The sequence below is a fragment of the Taudactylus pleione genome, unplaced genomic scaffold (genome assembly GCF_031769625.1).
Source record: "Taudactylus pleione unplaced genomic scaffold, aTauple2 ptg000928l, whole genome shotgun sequence".
NCBI lineage: Eukaryota > Metazoa > Chordata > Amphibia > Anura > Myobatrachidae > Taudactylus > Taudactylus pleione.
In genome coordinates, this window is record NW_028285329.1 from 1,227,803 (window position 1) to 1,247,044 (window position 19,242).

At 44.7% G+C, this 19,242-nt stretch overlaps 1 protein-coding gene across 8 annotated transcripts in view; it reads left to right on the forward strand.

Annotated features, from left to right (window-relative positions):
- Positions 1 to 19,242, forward strand: part of SOX5 (SRY-box transcription factor 5) — a 278,404-nt gene that overhangs the window by 52,078 nt on the left and 207,084 nt on the right. For all 8 annotated transcript variants that reach the window (XM_088459731.1, XM_088459729.1, XM_088459728.1 and 5 more), the window contains exon 3: positions 536 to 746. In XM_088459731.1, the coding sequence (XP_088315857.1) occupies positions 536 to 746 (211 nt within the window). The remainder of the gene's footprint in view (positions 1 to 535; positions 747 to 19,242) is intronic.

The following is a 19,242-nucleotide window of genomic DNA, read 5'->3' on the forward strand; positions in this document are numbered from 1 at the left end:
GCACCGTAGCGAGTATGGACTCTTACCCTGTTTTTGTGAGTGCCGGGATTTTGTGCATGTATATATAGATAGATAGATAATTTCCACACACATATATCGGTCATTTTATCTATTGCTAGTATTGAGCCGTATCTAATAGTTATCTGTTGTGCTGAGTTCAGCAGCTCATCACCTTTTCTCTACTACATATATCTGGATGATAGATATATAATGGATGATGATGGATATAATATCACCTTATATGTTGTAATTTGCTCGTAATATTGGTTGCCTTATTTTCAGCAACACACATTGAACAGTAATAGCCACCTAACAAAAAAAAATAAAAAATATATATTGTTTTCATGATCATTTGTCCACTAGGGGGCATTTTTTCATGGGAGTCTTTTCCTTTGGTATATTAATGGCAATAGAGATTGAAGCTCTGATAACAATCAATGACAATAATAATGTGTTTGGAAGAATAAAGGTTTGTAAACATTTCCGGAAAAGCGCCCGACTCTTGCGTTTAACGTTCTTTCTCTCCGTCTTTTAGGATATCGATGGCAATAAGTTGATCTCTTCATTTGCCCCTCACAATGCCGCTACCTCACCCATGAAGGCAGATGAAGGTGGGAGGCAAAGTGGCGAGTCTCTGTCTAACGCCGCCCTGGGGACACCGGAAAGGCGCAAAGGTAGCTTAGCGGACGTGGTGGACACACTGAAGCAGCGTAAAATGGAGGAGCTCATTAAAAACGAACCGGAAGGTAAGAAAGGCATTTAAAATTGGTCAGTATACCTTGCTCATTGTACACGTTCTAGGACTTTGCTGCATTACAGGAGCCTGCTGGTTTGTTTACCGTCATTTAAGGATGTGGTTTATATTGTCCTTTGCATGTATGTGTAATCGCATCTACATATAGAATTGTTAGTGTCAGGTTTGTATTCCAGGAACGTTTGGTAATAAGGTGAAATTGGATGAGATGGTCGGTTTGTAATCATTGACCTATATCCTGGATGGTGTGTTCCCGTCAGCTAAGAGACGTACAGTGCGGGTCTCTGGTCTCTTACATAGCCACTGGCAGTGTATGTTAATCAGCCAGAATGCTGGGCAATTGTGCATATATTGTGAATTTCCTACCGTTATATGTCCTTTCTTCTAGAAAGATTTAGTGCATTTGAAATTCTTTACATAGCTGTGATTTAATCCCTATTGTGGCAGAGTTATAAAGCGTTTTGTGTTGTTCCCAGTAGTGGCGGAGGTTGTGTTGGAACAGTCGTCCTGATTGTGTGGACCTTCTGTACACAAGGCACTGTTGCAATATTTGGCACTTTACCGCGTTGACAGCCGGGTGCTTTGTCTTCTGCAACAAACGAGAATACAGTGGATAACGTTTCTTTTTGTATTCTAAATAAACAGAGGAGGTGTGGAGGCTATGTGGCTACGCTGGCTCTGCATTACCTGGTGATTGTGAGACTTTGGGGTCATCCGTTGGCCAGTCTGCCATGTTGTTCAGTACTAGCAGAGACGTCGGAATCTCTCTCCGAGCCATATATATGGTTTTACGTTTTCTGGGTTTATTTGTCTAGTGTAAATGGTTGATGTGTTATATTTGCAGTATCAGACTATACCGATATTCTTTGAAGGTGTGCAAAATAATCGCCGTTCAGCGCCAGTCAGGTGCATTTAGGAGCCAGCTGGAGTTCTTCACGAGCTAAGGAAATGAAACTCAACAGATAAGATTCCAAAAGTTAAATAAATGGGCTCCAGATATATTTTGTTATGTACATTGGATACTTTGCTCCTGGCATTCATACCAGTCTGACACTCACGTGTGTTCGCACAAACACGCCTGCACGCACACTTTACACATAAAGTTATCCTGCTCAGACCCTTGGTAAAACCCCAGGCTTAATAGTGGTTTAGGCCTCTCTCCCTCTCACATACAAATAATCCGCGCTTCCTAATGCCCTCCTTAGGCAGAAGCATAGGTTGGCTAATGGATAATGCTTAACATGAAAACGTGTTTTTGGAGCCTCCCATATGTGGCCTAATCATGTTTTGTTAACACGTGAACTTTTACGTTTGTCTGCAGTTAGAGTTTCTGAGTCGAACCACTTTCCCCTTAAGCGTGAGACAAACGTGTCCTTACTTTGGGCCCCCAAAGACGCCTAAAGACGGTGCAAGCGGCAATGTTACTGGAGGACGGGCAACAAAGCGAATGTGTAAAGCCGGAGATTTAAGTACGAGATTGCGTATATTCCGGAGACCCCATTAGCAAAGGTCAGAGCGAAACATCAAAATGGATCCAGAGAGCGCGCATTATCTCAGCTTTATGAAAATGCACAAACAAAAGAAGTGGGACTCTTTGAAAAATAAGAGGGAGAGAGAGAGAAGAAAATCTGTCCGATGTGAGAGCCCTCTCCTCGGCCCATTGTTCTATTGTCTTGCAAAGGCCATTAAAATGAACAGCGGGTTGTGGTGAAAATTTCATTAAGGCTTTGTTCAGTCATTATGAGAGGACCCATATTCATAGCTTTGTTTTTTTTTTTACGCTTTGAAATGCTATTTTTTTTTTCCCCCCTCATCTCAATACAAAACCGCGAGTGAAAGTTAAAAGTAAGGAAAAATGAAAGAATGGTAAATAACGGAGGCACAAAAAACGGGTCGCCGAGTGTCACCAGCCTAAGTTTATAGATGGGCACTGAAAGGGGTCTTTTAGCGAGGTCTCTCTCTTCTCTAACCACCACCCCGCACTTCCCGAGATATTCATTTACATCTGTACAAACGCCCTGATTTCTACAATTAAGTCATCCAGGCTACGCTCGTTGCATTGTGTGTCTCCGAGATCTCGTGCTCTTCATATATCTTGCCCTGTGGCAAAAACCGTTGCGTTCAGGATGTGTAATGATTTACCTGAGCACATTACCGACCAGTCTCGGCTCCCCATATAATATTTACTTTATTATCTGTTCCTGACACAGTCTGTAAATCACGGGGAGGTGAGGGGGGCTTATTCTCCATTTTACAGCCCACTGAACATTTATCACCTGACTTATAAATCGTAATGAGCGCAGGCGAGAGTGAGAGCGAGCCTTACACCGCCCCGCGCTCACCCCTTTCACAAACTAATTCCTTTAACAGCAGATTTTTTTTCCTTTCTTATGAGAGCCAATGTCAGCCATTTTATTACGCTTCCAATAATCAATACACCCAAAGCCATCGGCGAGGGTGATCGTTTAATGGACGTCATGCACAGGGCGCAATAAATTACAAAGTGCGTTACCATTCATTAGTTAATTGCTCAACAGTGGTCCCCGCGGCAACAGAACCTAATGTCACTATCAGAATGATTTTTTAGAGCTCTGTAGATTTCTTTGATTGATGCTGGAATTTGGCTGGAAACAAACTTCTGCCGCGTCCTTGCGCAGGGAATGTAAAACGGCGTGGTATTTGCTTTGAATAGTGTCGCCAATTTACATTTCCTGCATAAATGCATGAAGTTGCTCATTAAGTTTACCCCTAAATCTTACCACGGCTGACCAATCAGGCATGGGCTATCATTATTCTGATGGCAGCTGGGGTGTAATTGGCTCCTGTGTGTTACATTGGTATGTAGTCGGGAAGCCGGCGGATCTAATCCCGACAGCTGGCTTCCCGACTGTCATATCCCGGCAAGGGTCTAAAGACAGGCGTCGATATGCCGACGCCTGTCATTAGACATATACGCCAGGAGCCCGACGCCCGGCATCCCGATTGAAGGGACGCCGGGTGCCGAGCGCGGATAGCCGCGCGGGGGAGGGCTAGGTTTAGGGTTCCCGGGGGGGAATTAGGGTTAGACACCCCCCCGGGAGGTTAGGTTTAGGCTAGGGGAAGGGGGGGGTTAGGGTTAGGCACCCCCCCAGGGGACTTAGGTTTCGGTTAGGGGATGGGGGTGTTAGGTTTAGGCACTTAGAGGGGGGATTAGGGTTAGGTTCTGGGGGGAGGTTAGGATTAGGCACCCCTAAGAGAGGGTTAGGGTTAGGGGGTAGAATAAGGTTAGCTAATACTTACCTGAGGACGATCGGGATTTCCACTGCTGCCGGGATGCTGGTTTTGGGATTCCAACCGTCCGGCGGTAAATCATACCGCTTCCGTTACATTTGGCCCCCAGATTGTCCCACTTTTTGTTGTTAGAATTCTCCCTTTCGTAGTGTTCTGAGTTATGATATTTTGCAGTGCCAACAGGCGTGTCGGGAATACGGTTCTATAACAGCACGCGAGGGCTGGAGTTTATAAGCCAACCAAACCGGGGGTGGGGGGGAAAGGTCCAATGGACAAGTTTGGGGCGTGACTGCACAATTAGGGAGATGGGTGGAATCCAGCCTACTCCCTAGGGGGGTCCAGGAGAGCGCCCCAGATTAAGAATATGCGTTCCGGGACTGTAGGCAAGTGTGCCAATGAAAAGCCACGATTTACCCACTGAGGTTTATCAATGGTTCTCCCACAACCCCCCCCCGACCTCATTTCTCATTTTAAAGTGTAGAATGAAATATTTTCGTGTCTCAGCGCTGGGTAAAACGGGGGCATGTCACAGCTCCAAATGGTGCAACTAGTGAAAGGAGGAGGTTAGTAATATTGGCCGAGTCGGTGACGTCAGCGACGTTTTTATGGTAAATACCCCTCCTCATGGCCAGCCAGGGTCTCAAGTCCATAATGTTCCCACCTCACGTATCATTCTCCAGTAACGCTGGACCATGACACAATGATCTTATTAGTGATCCCATTGGATAAATCGGAGGTCACTGGCTGCCACCACGGTGCGGCTATGGGAAGACTGAAGGGTTGCTTATTCCTCCCAGTGTAATATGTGTATCTACCTGTCCTCCATACCGCGGGGAGCTGGAGACAAATGGACTTGACAGTATATTCAATCCAACATGTAATTTGTATAATTGTGATTATGTTCAGTGTAGTTTAGAGTGTAATCCTCTAGAAAATGTCCGCACAACTTTCCTGTAATCAGACCCTGAGGATATAAACTACTTTTAATGATACAGCCCCTATCTGCGCAACCTTAACTGTTCGCAAGGAGATTTTTGCATGATTAAATTGCCTGTCTTACAACAACATAATTAATGCGCTGGGTATTTAGAGATCCTATACACTGTGACAGACCTCAAGCTTTCGCTGCCTGGGGCACTTTCTTTTCCACCGCAAAACACAATTGCTGTTAACAAGGGAATAATGCCGGGAACGCCAGCCGCAGCCCCATTGTCTGCCGAGGGGCCGGGTAACAGAGTCAACAGAGGAACAAAGGGCAAAATAAAGTAACTTAATGAAATTATTCATACCTGCAAGTTTCGACCCACGGCAGGTTCTGCGTTTGCGTTTGGTTTCGTGTTGCACTTTGTTAGAGTCTCCTCTCAGAGGTGATTTGGGAAACGCGTTACAGAGCTGATGTTTTATCGGAGCTTCGTCGCCTTCTGACGCGGTTTCTCCAGGGATTGTCAGGTCCTTCTGACAGTAACGTGTTGATATCTTGATTCTATTCCCCACTTTTCACACCTGGCTAAATGATACTGTAGAACTATTTATTATTTGTTTATTTCACGTACATTGTTGTGTTGTCAAGGTTACTATTCCCACATCGAGACCGCCCCGTCCTTTAGCACAGCTGTCATTGCTAGTGTCAGCACTTACACCCTACCCCGTACTAGGTGCCACATGCCCATGACACTCCCACAAAACTGATCTCACCACCCAGCTGCCACTCAGAAATTCCCATTTCACGGGCAGGGAGAAACGTCCGAGATGCGTCTGACTCAGAATGGCGCTGCGATACTCAAAGACGCATATGTTCACTAGACCGACAGCACAAGAGGCTAAAACTCACTAGATACGGCCGCCTTCAAACTTACATGCAACTTAGAATGAGGCACTATACAGATGTATCTTCATACATCTAGCCTCAATACGCCATGCAGCATGACTTGCGTCAGGCATCTTTTTTTGCAGAAAATACGGACACACCAATAGATTGTGCTGAGTAATGTGATATGTGACACCTGTATATCTGTGTGCTTCTGAGCCTGTATATAGGAGACTGTGCTGAGTAATGTGATATGTGACACCTGTATATCTGTGTGCTCCTGAGTCTGTATATAGGAGACTGCGCTGAGTAATGTGATAGGTGACACCTGTATATCTGTGTGCTCCTGAGTCTGTATATGGGAGACTGTGCTGAGTAATGTGATATGTGACACTTGTATATCTGTGTGCTCCTGAGTCTGTATATGGGAGACTGCGCTGTGTAATGTGATATGTGACACCTGTATATCTGTGTGCTCCTGAGTCTGTATATGGGAGACTGCGCTGAGTAATGTGATATGTGACACCTGTATATCTGTGTGCTCCTGAGTCTGTATATGGGAGACTGCGCTGAGTAATGTGATAGGTGACACCTGTATATCTGTATATGGGAGACTGCGCTGAGTAATGTGATATGTGACACCTGTATATCTGTGTGCTCCTGAGTCTGTATATAGGAGACTGTGCTGAGTAATGTGATATGTGACACCTGTATATCTGTGTGCTCCTGAGTCTGTATATAGGAGACTGCGCTGAGTAATGTGATATGTGACACCTGTATAGCTGTGTGCTCCTGAGTCTGTATATAGGAGACTGTGCTGAGTAATGTGATATGTGACACCTGTATATCTGTGTGTTCCTGAGTCTGTATATAGGAGACTGCGCTGGATAATGTGATATGTGACACCTGTATATCTGTGTGCTCCTGAGTCTGTATATGGGAGACTGCGCTGTGTAATGTGATATGTGACACCTGTATATCTGTGTGCTCCTGAGTCTGTATATGGGAGACTGCGCTGATTAATGTGATATGTGACACCTGTATATCTGTGTGCTCCTGAGTCTGTATATGGGAGACTGCGCTGTGTAATGTGATATGTGACACCTGTATATCTGTGTGCTCCTGAGTCTGTATATAGGAGACTGCGCTGATTAATGTGATATGTGACACCTGTATATCTGTGTGCTCCTGAGTCTGTATATAGGAGACTGCGCTGAGTAATGTGATCTGTGTGCTCCTGAGTCTGTATATAGGTGACTACGCTTAGTAATGTAATATGTGACACCTGTATATCTGTGTGCTCCTGAGTCTGTATATGGGAGACTGCGCTGAGTAATGTGATATGTGACACCTGTGTATCTGTGTGCTCCTGAGTCTGTATATAGGAGACTGCGCTGAGTAATGTGATATGTGACACCTGTATATCTGTGTGCTCCTGAGTCTGTATATAGAAGACTGCGCTGAGTAATGTGATATGTGACACCTGAATATCTGTGTGCTCCTGAGTCTGTATATGGGAGACTGCGCTGAGTAATGTGATATGTGACACCTGTATATCTGTGTGCTCCTGAGTCTGTATATGGGAGACAGCGCTGAGTAATGTGATATGTGACACCTGTATATCTGTGTGCTCCTGAGTCTGTATATGGGAGACAGCGCTGAGTAATGTGATATGTGACACCTGTATATCTGTGTGCTCCTGAGTCTGTATATAGGAGACTGCGCTGAGTAATGTGATATGTGACACCTGTATATCTGTGTGCTCCTGAGTCTGTATATGGGAGACTGCGCTGAGTAATGTGATATGTGACACCTGTATATCTGTGTGCTCCTGAGTCTGTATATGGGAGACTGCGCTGAGTAATGTGATATGTGACACCTGTATATCTGTGTGCTCCTGAGTCTGTATATAGGAGACTGCGCTGAGTAATGTGATATGTGACACCTGTATATCTATGTGCTCCTGAGTCTGTATATAGGAGACTGCGCTGAGTAATGTGATATGTGACACCTGTATATCTGTGTGCTCCTGAGTCTGTATATAGGAGACTGCGCTGAGTAATGTGATATGTGACACCTGTATATCTGTGTGCTCCTGAGTCTGTATATGGGAGACAGCGCTGAGTAATGTGATATGTGACACCTGTATATCTGTGTGCTCCTGAGTCTGTATATGGGAGACAGCGCTGAGTAATGTGATATGTGACACCTGTATATCTGTGTGCTCCTGAGTCTGTATATGGGAGACTGCGCTGAGTAATGTGATATGTGACACCTGTATATCTGTGTGCTCCTGAGTCTGTATATGGGAGACTGCGCTGAGTAATGTGATATGTGACACCTGTATATCTGTGTGCTCCTGAGTCTGTATATGGGAGACTGCGCTGAGTAATGTGATATGTGACACCTGTATATCTGTGTGCTCCTGAGTCTGTATATGGGAGACTGCGCTGAGTAATGTGATATGTGACACCTGTATATCTGTGTGCTCCTGAGTCTGTATATGGGAGACTGCGCTGAGTAATGTGATATGTGACACCTGTATATCTGTGTGCTCCTGAGTCTGTATATGGGAGACTGCGCTGAGTAATGTGATATGTGACACCTGTATATCTGTGTGCTCCTGAGTCTGTATATAGGAGACTGCGCTGAGTAATGTGATATGTGACACCTGTATATCTGTGTGCTCCTGAGTCTGTATATGGGAGACAGCACTGAGTAATGTGATATGTGACACCTGTATATCTGTGTGCTCCTGAGTCTGTATATGGGAGACAGCGCTGAGTAATGTGATATGTGACACCTGTATATCTGTGTGCTCCTGAGTCTGTATATGGTAGACTGCGCTGAGTAATGTGATATGTGACACCTGTATATCTGTGTGCTCCTGAGTCTGTATATGGGAGACTGCGCTGAGTAATGTGATATGTGACACCTGTATATCTGTGTGCTCCTGAGTTTGTATATAGGAGACTGCGCTGAGTAATGTGATATGTGACACCTGTATATCTGTGTGCTCCTGAGTCTGTATATAGGAGACTGCGCTGAGTAATGTGATATGTGACACCTGTATATCTGTGTGCTCCTGAGTCTGTATATGGGAGACTGCGCTGAGTAATGTGATATGTGACACCTGTATATCTATGTGCTCCTGAGTCTGTATATGGGAGACTGCGCTGAGTAATGTGATATGTGACACCTGTATATCTATGTGCTCCTGAGTCTGTATATGGGAGACTGCGCTGAGTAATGTGATATGTGACACCTGTATATCTGTGTGCTCCTGAGTCTGTATATGGAGACTGCGCTGAGTAATGTGATATGTGACACCTGTATATCTGTGTGCTCCAGAGTCTGTATATGGGAGACAGCGCTGAGTAATGTGATATGTGACACCTGTATATCTGTGTGCTCCTGAGTCTGTATATAGGAGACTGCGCTGAGTAATGTGATATGTGACACCTGTATATCTGTGTGTTCCTGAGTCTGTATATGGGAGACTGCGCTGAGTAATGTGATATGTGACACCTGTATATCTGTGTGCTCCTGAGTCTGTATATGGGAGACTGCGCTGAGTAATGTGATATGTGACACCTGTATATCTGTGTGCTCCTGAGTCTGTATATAGGAGACTGCGCTGAGTAATGTGATATGTGACACCTGTATATCTGTGTGTTCCTGAGTCTGTATATGGGAGACTGCGCTGAGTAATGTGATATGTGACAACTGTATATCTGTGTGCTCCTGAGTCTGTATATGGGAGACTGCGCTGAGTAATGTGATATGTGACACCTGTATATATCTGTGCTCCTGAGTCTGTATATAGGAGACTGCGCTGAGTAATGTGATATGTGACACCTGTATATCTGTGTGCACCTGAGTCTGTATATGGGAGACTGCGCTGAGTAATGTGATAGGTGACACCTGTATATCTGTGTGCTCCTGAGTCTGTATATGGGAGACTGCGCTGAGTAATGTGGTATGTGACACCTGTATATCTGTGTACTGCTGAGTCTGTATATAGGAGACTGCGCTGAGTAATGTGATATGTGACACATAGGAGACTGCGCTGAGTAATGTGATATGTGACACCTGTATATCTGTTTGCTCCTGAGTCTGTATATGGGTGAATGCGCTGAGTAATGTGATATGTGACACCTGTATATCTGTTTGCTCCTGTGTCTGTAATATGGGAGACTGCGCTGAGTAATGTGATATGTGACACCTGTATATCTGTTTGCTCCTGAGTCTGTATATGGGAGACTGTGCTGAGTAATGTGATATGTGACACCTGTATATCTGTGTGCTTCTGAGTCTGTATATGGGAGACTGCGCTGAGTAATGTGACACCTGTATATCTGTGTGCTCCTGAGTCTGTATATGGGAGACTGCGCTGAGTAATGTGATCTGTGTGCTCCTGAGTCTGTATATAGGTGACTGCGCTTAGTAATGTAATATGTGACACCTGTATATCTGTGTGCTCCTGAGTCTGTATATGGGAGACTGCGCTGAGTAATGTGATATGTGACACATGTATATCTGTGTGCTCCTGAGTCTGTATATAGGAGACTGCGCTGAGTAATGTGATATGTGACACCTGTATATCTGTGTGCTCCTGAGTCTGTATATGGAGACTGCGCTGAGTAATGTGACACCTGTATATCTGTGTGCTCCTGAGTCTGTATATAGGAGACTGTGCTGAGTAATGTGATATGTGACACCTGTATATCTGTGTGTTCCTGAGTCTGTATATGGGAGACTGCGCTGAGTAATGTGATATGTGACACCTGTATATCTGTGTGCTCCTGAGTCTGTATATGGGAGACTGCGCTGAGTAATGTGATATGTGACACCTGTATATCTGTGTGGTCCTGAGTCTGTATATAGGAGACTGCGCTGAGTAATGTGATATGTGACACCTGTATATCTGTGTGTTCCTGAGTCTGTATATAGGAGACTGCGCTGAGTAATGTGATATGTGACAACTGTATATCTGTTTGCTCCTGAGTCTGTATATGGGAGAATGCGCTGAGTAATGTGATATGTGACACCTGTATATCTGTTTGCTCCTGAGTCTGTATATGGGAGACTGTGCTGAGTAATGTGATATGTGACACCTGTATATCTGTGTGCTTCTGAGTCTGTATATGGGAGACTGCGCTGAGTAATGTGACACCTGTATATCTGTGTGCTCCTGAGTCTGTATATGGGAGACTGCGCTGAGTAATGTGATATGTGACACCTGTATATCTGTGTGCTCCTGCGTCTGTATATGGGAGACTGCGCTGAGTAATGTGATCTGTGTGCTCCTGAGTCTGTATATAGGTGACTGCGCTTAGTAATGTAATATGTGACACCTGTATATCTGTGTGCTCCTGAGTCTGTATATGGGAGACTGCGCTGAGTAATGTGATATGTGACACATGTATATCTGTGTGCTCCTGAGTCTGTATATAGGAGACTGCGCTGAGTAATGTGATATGTGACACCTGTATATCTGTGTGCTCCTGAGTCTGTATATGGAGACTGCGCTGAGTAATGTGACACCTGTATATCTGTGTGCTCCTGAGTCTGTATATAGGAGACTGTGCTGAGTAATGTGATATGTGACACCTGTATATCTGTGTGCTCCTGAGTCTGTATATGGGAGACTGTGCTGTGTAATGTGATATGTGACACCTGTATATCTGTGTGCTCCTGAGTCTGTATATGGGAGACTGCGCTGAGTAATGTGATATGTGACACCTGTATATCTGTGTGCTCCTGAGTCTGTATATGGAGACTGCGCTGAGTAATGTGACACCTGTATATCTGTGTGCTCCTGAGTCTGTATATAGGAGACTGTGATGAGTAATGTGATATGTGACACCTGTATATCTGTGTGCTCCTGAGTGTGTATATGGGAGACTGCGCTGAGTAATGTGATATGTGATACCTGTATATATGTGTGCTCCTGAGTCTGTATATGGAGACTGCGCTGAGTAATGTGATATGTGAGTGACATCTGTATATCTGTGTGCTCCAGAGTCTGTATATAGGAGACTGCGCTGAGTAATGTGATATGTGACACCTGTATATCTGTGTGCTCCTGAGTCTGTATATAGGAGACTGCGCTGAGTAATGTGATATGTGACACCTGTATATCTGTGTGCTCCTGAGTCTGTATATGGGAGACTGTGCTGAGTAATGTGATGTGTGACACCTGTATATCTGTGTGCTCCTGAGTCTGTATATGGGAGACTGCGCTGAGTAATGTGATATGTGACACCTGTATATATGTGTGCCCCTGAGTCTGTATATAGGAGACTGCGCTGAGTAATGTGATATGTGACACCTGTATATCTGTGTGCTCCTCAGTCTGTATATGGGAGACTGCCCTGAGTAATGTGATAGGTGACACCTGTATATCTGTGTGCTCCTGAGTCTGTATATGGAGACTGCGCTGAGTAATGTGATATGTGACACCTGTATATCTGTGTGCTCCTGAGTCTGTATATGGGAGACTGCGCTGAGTAATGTGATAGGTGACTCCTGTATATCTGTGTGCTCCTGAGTCTGTAGATGGGAGACTGCGCTGAGTAATGTGATATGTGACACCTGTATATCTGTGTGCACCTGAGTGTATATAGGAGACTGCGCTGAGTATTGTGATATGTGACACCTGTATATCTGTGTGCTCCTGCGTCTGTATATGGGAGACAGCGCTGAGTAATGTGATATGTGACACCTGTATATCTGTGTGCCCCTGAGTCTGTATATGGGAGACTGCGCTGAGTAATGTGATATGTGACACATGTATATCTGTGTGCTCCTTAGTCTGTATATGGGAGACTGCGCTGAGTAATGTGATATGTGACACCTGTATATCTGTGTGCTCCTGAGTCTGTATATGGGAGACTGCGCTGAGTAATGTGATATGTGACACCTGTATATCTGTGTGCTCCTGAGTCTGTATATGGGAGACTGCGCTGAGTAATGTAATATGTGACACCTGTATATCTGTGTGCTCCTGAGTCTGTATATGGAGACTGTGCTGAGTAATGTGATATGTGACACCTGTATATCTGTGTGCTCCTGAGTCTGTATATGGGAGACTGCGCTGAGTAATGTGATATGTGACACCTGTATATCTGTGTGCTCCTGAGTTTGTATATAGGAGACTGCGCTGAGTAATGTGATATGTGACACCTGTATATCTGTGTGCTCCTGAGTCTGTATATAGGAGACTGCGCTGAGTAATGTGATATGTGACACCTGTATATCTGTGTGCTCCTGAGTCTGTATATGGGAGACTGCGCTGAGTAATGTGATATGTGACACCTGTATATCTATGTGCTCCTGAGTCTGTATATGGGAGGCTGCGCTGAGTAATGTGATATGTGACACCTGTATATCTGTGTGCTCCTGAGTCTGTATATGGGAGACTGCGCTGAGTAATGTGATATGTGACACCTGTATATCTGTGTGCTCCTGAGCCTGTATATAGGAGACTGCGCTGAGTAATGTGATATGTGACACCTGTATATCTGTGTGTTCCTGAGTCTGTATATGGGAGACTGCGCTGAGTAATGTGATATGTGACACCTGTATATCTGTGTGCTCCTGAGTCTGTATATGGGAGACTGCGCTGAGTAATGTGATATGTGACACCTGTATATATCTGTGCTCCTGAGTCTGTATATGGGAGACTGCGCTGAGTAATGTGATATGTGACACCTGTATATATCTGTGCTCCTGAGTCTGTATATAGGAGACTGCGCTGAGTAATGTGATATGTGACACCTGTATATCTTTGTGCACCTGAGTCTGTATATGGGAGACTGCGCTGAGCAATGTGATATGTGACACCTGTATATCTGTGTGCTCCTGAGTCTGTATATGGGAGACTGCGCTGAGTAATGTGATAAGTGACACCTGTATATCTGTGTGCTCCTGAGTCTGTATATGGGAGACTGCGCTGAGTAATGTGATAGGTGACACCTGTATATCTGTGTGCTCCTGAGTCTGTATATAGGAGACTGCGCTGAGTAATGTGATAGGTGACACTTGTATATCTGTGTGCTCCTGAGTCTGTATATGGGAGACTGCGCTGAGTAATGTGGTATGTGACACCTGTATATCTGTGTACTCCTGAGTCTGTATATAGGAGACTGCGCTGAGTAATGTGATATGTGACACCTGTATACCTGTGTGCTCCTGAGTCTGTATATAGGAGTCTGCGCTGAGTAATGTGATATGTGACACCTGTATATCTGTTTGCTCCTGAGTCTGTATATGGGAGACTGCGTTGAGTAATGTGATATGTGACACCTGTATATCTGTTTGCTCCTGAGTCTGTATATGGGAGACTGCGCTGAGTAATGTGATATGTGACACCTGTATATCTGTTTGCTCCTGAGTCTGTATATGGGAGACTGTGCTGAGTAATGTGATATGTGACACCTGTATATCTGTGTGCTTCTGAGTCTGTATATGGGAGACTGCGCTGAGTAATGTGACACCTGTATATCTGTGTGCTCCTGAGTCTGTATATGGGAGACTGTGCTGAGTAATGTGCTATGTGACACCTGTATATCTGTGTGCTCCTGCGTCTGTATATGGGAGACTGCGCTGAGTAATGTGATCTGTGTGCTCCTGAGTCTGTATATAGGTGACTGCGCTTAGTAATGTAATATGTGACACCTGTATATCTGTGTGCTCCTGAGTCTGTATATGGGAGACTGCGCTGAGTAATGTGATATGTGACACCTGTATATCTGTGTGCTCCTGAGTCTGTATATGGGAGACTGCGCTGAGTAATGTGATATGTGACACCTGTATATCTGTGTGCTCCTGAGTCTGTATATGGGAGACTGCGCTGAGTAATGTGATATGTGACACCTGTATATCTGTGTGCTCCTGAGTCTGTATATAGGAGACTGCGCTGAGTAATGTGATATGTGACACCTGTATATCTGTGTGTTCCTGAGTCTGTATATGGGAGACTGCGCTGAGTAATGTGATATGTGATACCTGTATATCTGTGTGCTCCTGAGTCTGTATATGGGAGATTGCGCTGAGTAATGTGATAGGTGACACCTGTATATCTGTGTGCTCCTGAGTCTGTATATGGGAGACTGCGCTGAGTAATGTGATAAGTGACACCTGTATATCTGTGTGCTCCTGAGTCTGTATATAGGAGACTGCGCTGAGTAATGTGATAGGTGACACTTGTATATCTGTGTGCTCCTGAGTCTGTATATGGGAGACTGCGCTGAGTAATGTGATATGTGACACCTGTATATCTGTTTGCTCCTGAGTCTGTATATGGAGACTGCGCTGAGTAATGTGATATGTGACACCTGTATATCTGTGTGCTCCTGAGTCTGTATATGGAGACTGCGCTGAGTAATGTGATATGTGACACCTGTATATCTGTGTGCTCCTGAGTCTGTATATTGAGACTGCGCTGAGTAATGTGATATGTGACACCTGTATATCTGTGGGCTCCTGAGTCTGTATATTGAGACTGCGCTGAGTAATGTGATATGTGACACCTGTATATCTGTGGGCTCCTGAGTCTGTATATGGGAGACTGCGCTGAGTAATGTGATATGTGACACCTGTATATCTGTGTGCACCTGAGTCTGTATATGGGAGACTGCGCTGAGTAATGTGATATGTGACACCTGTATATCTGTGTGCTCCTGAGTCTGTATATGGGAGACTGCGCTGAGTAATGTGATATGTGACACCTGTATATCTGTGTACTCCTGAGTCTGTATATAGGAGACTGCGCTGAGTAATGTGATATGTGACACCTGTATATCTGTGTGCTCCTGAGTCTGTATATAGGAGACTGCGCTGAGTAATGTGACACCTGTATATCTGTGTGCTCCTGAGTCTGTATATAGGAGACTGCGCAGAGTAATGTGATATGTGACACCTGTATATCTGTGTGATCCTGAGTCTGTATATGGGAGACTGTGCTGTGTAATGTGATATGTGACACCTGTATATCTGTGTGGTCCTGAGTCTGTATATGGGAGACTGCGCTGAGTAATGTGATATGTGACACCTGTATATCTGTGTGCTCCTGAGTCTGTATATGGAGACTGCGCTGAGTAATGTGACACCTGTATATCTGTGTTCTCCTGAGTCTGTATATAGGAGACTGTGCTGAGTAATGTGATATGTGACACCTGTATATCTGTGTACTCCTGAGTCTGTATATAGGAGACTGCGCTGAGTAATGTGATATGTGACACCTGTATATCTGTGTGCTCCTGAGTCTGTATATAGGAGACTGTGCTGAGTAATGTGATATGTGACACCTGTATATCTGTGTCCTCCTGAGTCTGTATATAGGAGACTGTGCTGAGTAATGTGATATGTGACACCTGTATATCTGTGTGCTCCTGAATCTGTATATGGGAGACTGCGCTGAGTAATGTGATATGTGATACCTGTATATATGTGTGCTCCTGAGTCTGTATATGGAGACTGCGCTGAGTAATGTGATATGTGACACCTGTATATCTGTGTGCTCCTGAATCTGTGTATAGGAGACTGCGCTGAGTAATGTGATATGTGACACCTGTATATCTGTGTGCTCCTGAGTCTGTATATGGGAGACTACGCTGAGTAATGTGATATGTGACACCTGTATATATGTGTGCCCCTGAGTCTGTATATAGGAGACTGTGCTGAGTAATGTGATATGTGACTCCTGTATATCTGTGTCCTCCTGAGTCTGTAGATGGGAGACTGCGCTGAGTAATGTGATATGTGACACCTGTATATCTGTGTGCACCTGAGTCTGTATATGGGAGACTGCGCTGAGTATTGTGATATGTGACACCTGTATATCTGTGTGCTCCTGCGTCTGTATATGGTAGACTGCGCTGAGTAATGTGATATGTGACACCTGTATATCTGTGTGCTCCTGAGTCTGTATATGGGAGACTACGCTGAGTAATGTGATATGTGACACCTGTATATCTGTGTGCTCCTGTGTCTGTATATGGGAGACTGCGCTGAGTAATGTGATATGTGACACCTGTATATCTGTGTGCTCCTGAGTCTGTATATAGGAGACTGCGCTGAGTAATGTGATATGTGACACCTGTATATCTGTGTGCCCCTGAGTCTGTATATGGGAGACTGCGCTGAGTAATGTGATATGTGACACCTGTATATCTGTGTGCTCCTGTGTCTGTATATGGGAGACTGCGCTGAGTAATGTGATATGTGACACCTGTATATCTGTGTGCTCCTTAGTCTGTATATGGTAGACTGCGCTGAGTAATGTGATATGTGACACCTGTATATCTGTGTGCCCCTGAGTCTGTATATGGGAGACTGCGCTGAGTAATGTGATATGTGACACCTGTATATCTGTGTGCTCCTTAGTCTGTATATGGGAGACTGCGCTGAGTAATGTGATATGTGACACCTGTATATCTGTGTGCTCCTTAGTCTGTATATGGGAGACTGTGCTGAGTAATGTGATATGTGACACCTGTATATCTGTGTGCTCCTGAGTCTGTATATGGGAGACTGCGCTGTGTAATGTGATATGTGACACCTGTATATCTGTGTGCTCCTGAGTCTGTATATAGGAGACTGCGCTGAGTAATGTGATATGTGACACCTGTATATCTGTGTGCACCTGAGTCTGTATATGGGAGACTGCGCTGAGTAATGTGATATGTGACACCTGTATATCTGTGTGCCCCTGAGTCTGTATATGGGAGACTGCACTGAGTAATGTGATATGTGACACCTGTATATCTGTGTTCTCCTGAGTCTGTATATGGGAGACTGTGCTGAGTAATGTGATATGTGACACCTGTATATGTGTTCTCCTGAGTCTGTATATGGGAGACTGCGCTGAGTATTGTGATATGTGACACCTGTATATCTGTGTGCTCCTGCGTCTGTATATGGTAGACTGCGCTGAGTAATGTGATATGTGACACCTGTATATCTGTGTGCTCCTGAGTCTGTATATGGGAGACTGCGCTGAGTAATGTGATATGTGACACCTGTATATCTGTGTGCTCCTGAGTCTGTATATAGGAGACTGCGCTGAGTAATGTGATATGTGACACCTGTATATCTGTGTGCTCCTGATTCTGTATATAGGAGACTGCGCTGAGTAATGTGATATGTGACACCTGTATATCTGTGTGCCCCTGAGTCTGTATATGGGAGACTGCGCTGAGTAATGTGATATGTGACACCTGTATATCTGTGTGCTCCTTAGTCTGTATATGGGAGACTGCGCTGAGTAATGTGATATGTGACACCTGTATATCTGTGTGCTCCTTAGTCTGTATATGGTAGACTGCGCTGAGTAATGTGATATGTGACACCTGTATATCTGTGTGCCCCTGAGTCTGTATATGGGAGACTGCGCTGAGTAATGTGATATGTGACACCTGTATATCTGTGTGCTCCTTAGTCTGTATATGGGAGACTGCGCTGAGTAATGTGATATGTGACACCTGTATATCTGTGTGCTCCTTAGTCTGTATATGGGAGACTGTGCTGAGTAATGTGATATGTGACACCTGTATATCTGTGTGCTCCTGAGTCTGTATATGGGAGACTGCGCTGAGTAATGTGATATGTGACACCTGTATATCTGTGTGCTCCTGAGTCTGTATATGGGAGACTGCGCTGAGTAATGTGATAGGTGACACCTGTATATCTGTGTGCACCTGAGTCTGTATATGGGAGACTGCGCTGAGTAATGTGATATGTGACACCTGTATATCTGTGTGCTCCTGAGTCTGTATATGGGAGACTGCGCTGAGTAATGTGATATGTGACACCTGTATATCTGTGTGCTCCTGAGTCTGTATATGGGAGACTGCGCTGAGTAATGTGATATGTGACACCTGTATATCTGTGTGCTCCTGTGTCTGTAAATGGGAGACTGCGCTGTGTAATGTGATATGTGACACCTGTATATCTGTGTGCTCCTGAGTCTGTATATAGGAGACTGCGCTGAGTAATGTGATATGTGACACCTGTATATCTGTGTGCACCTGAGTCTGTATATGGGAGACTGCGCTGAGTAATGTGATATGTGACACCTGTATATCTGTGTGCCCCTGAGTCTGTATATAGGAGACTGCGCTGAGTAATGTGATATGTGACACCTGTATATCTGTGTGCCCCTGAGTCTGTATATGGGAGACTGCGCTGAGTAATGTGATATGTGACACCTGTATATCTGTGTGCTCCTGTGTCTGTATATGGGAGACTGCGCTGTGTAATGTGATATGTGACACCTGTATATCTGTGTGCTCCTGAGTCTGTATATAGGAGACTGCGCTGAGTAATGTGATATGTGACACCTGTATATCTGTGTGCACCTGAGTCTGTATATGGGAGACTGCGCTGAGTAATGTGATATGTGACA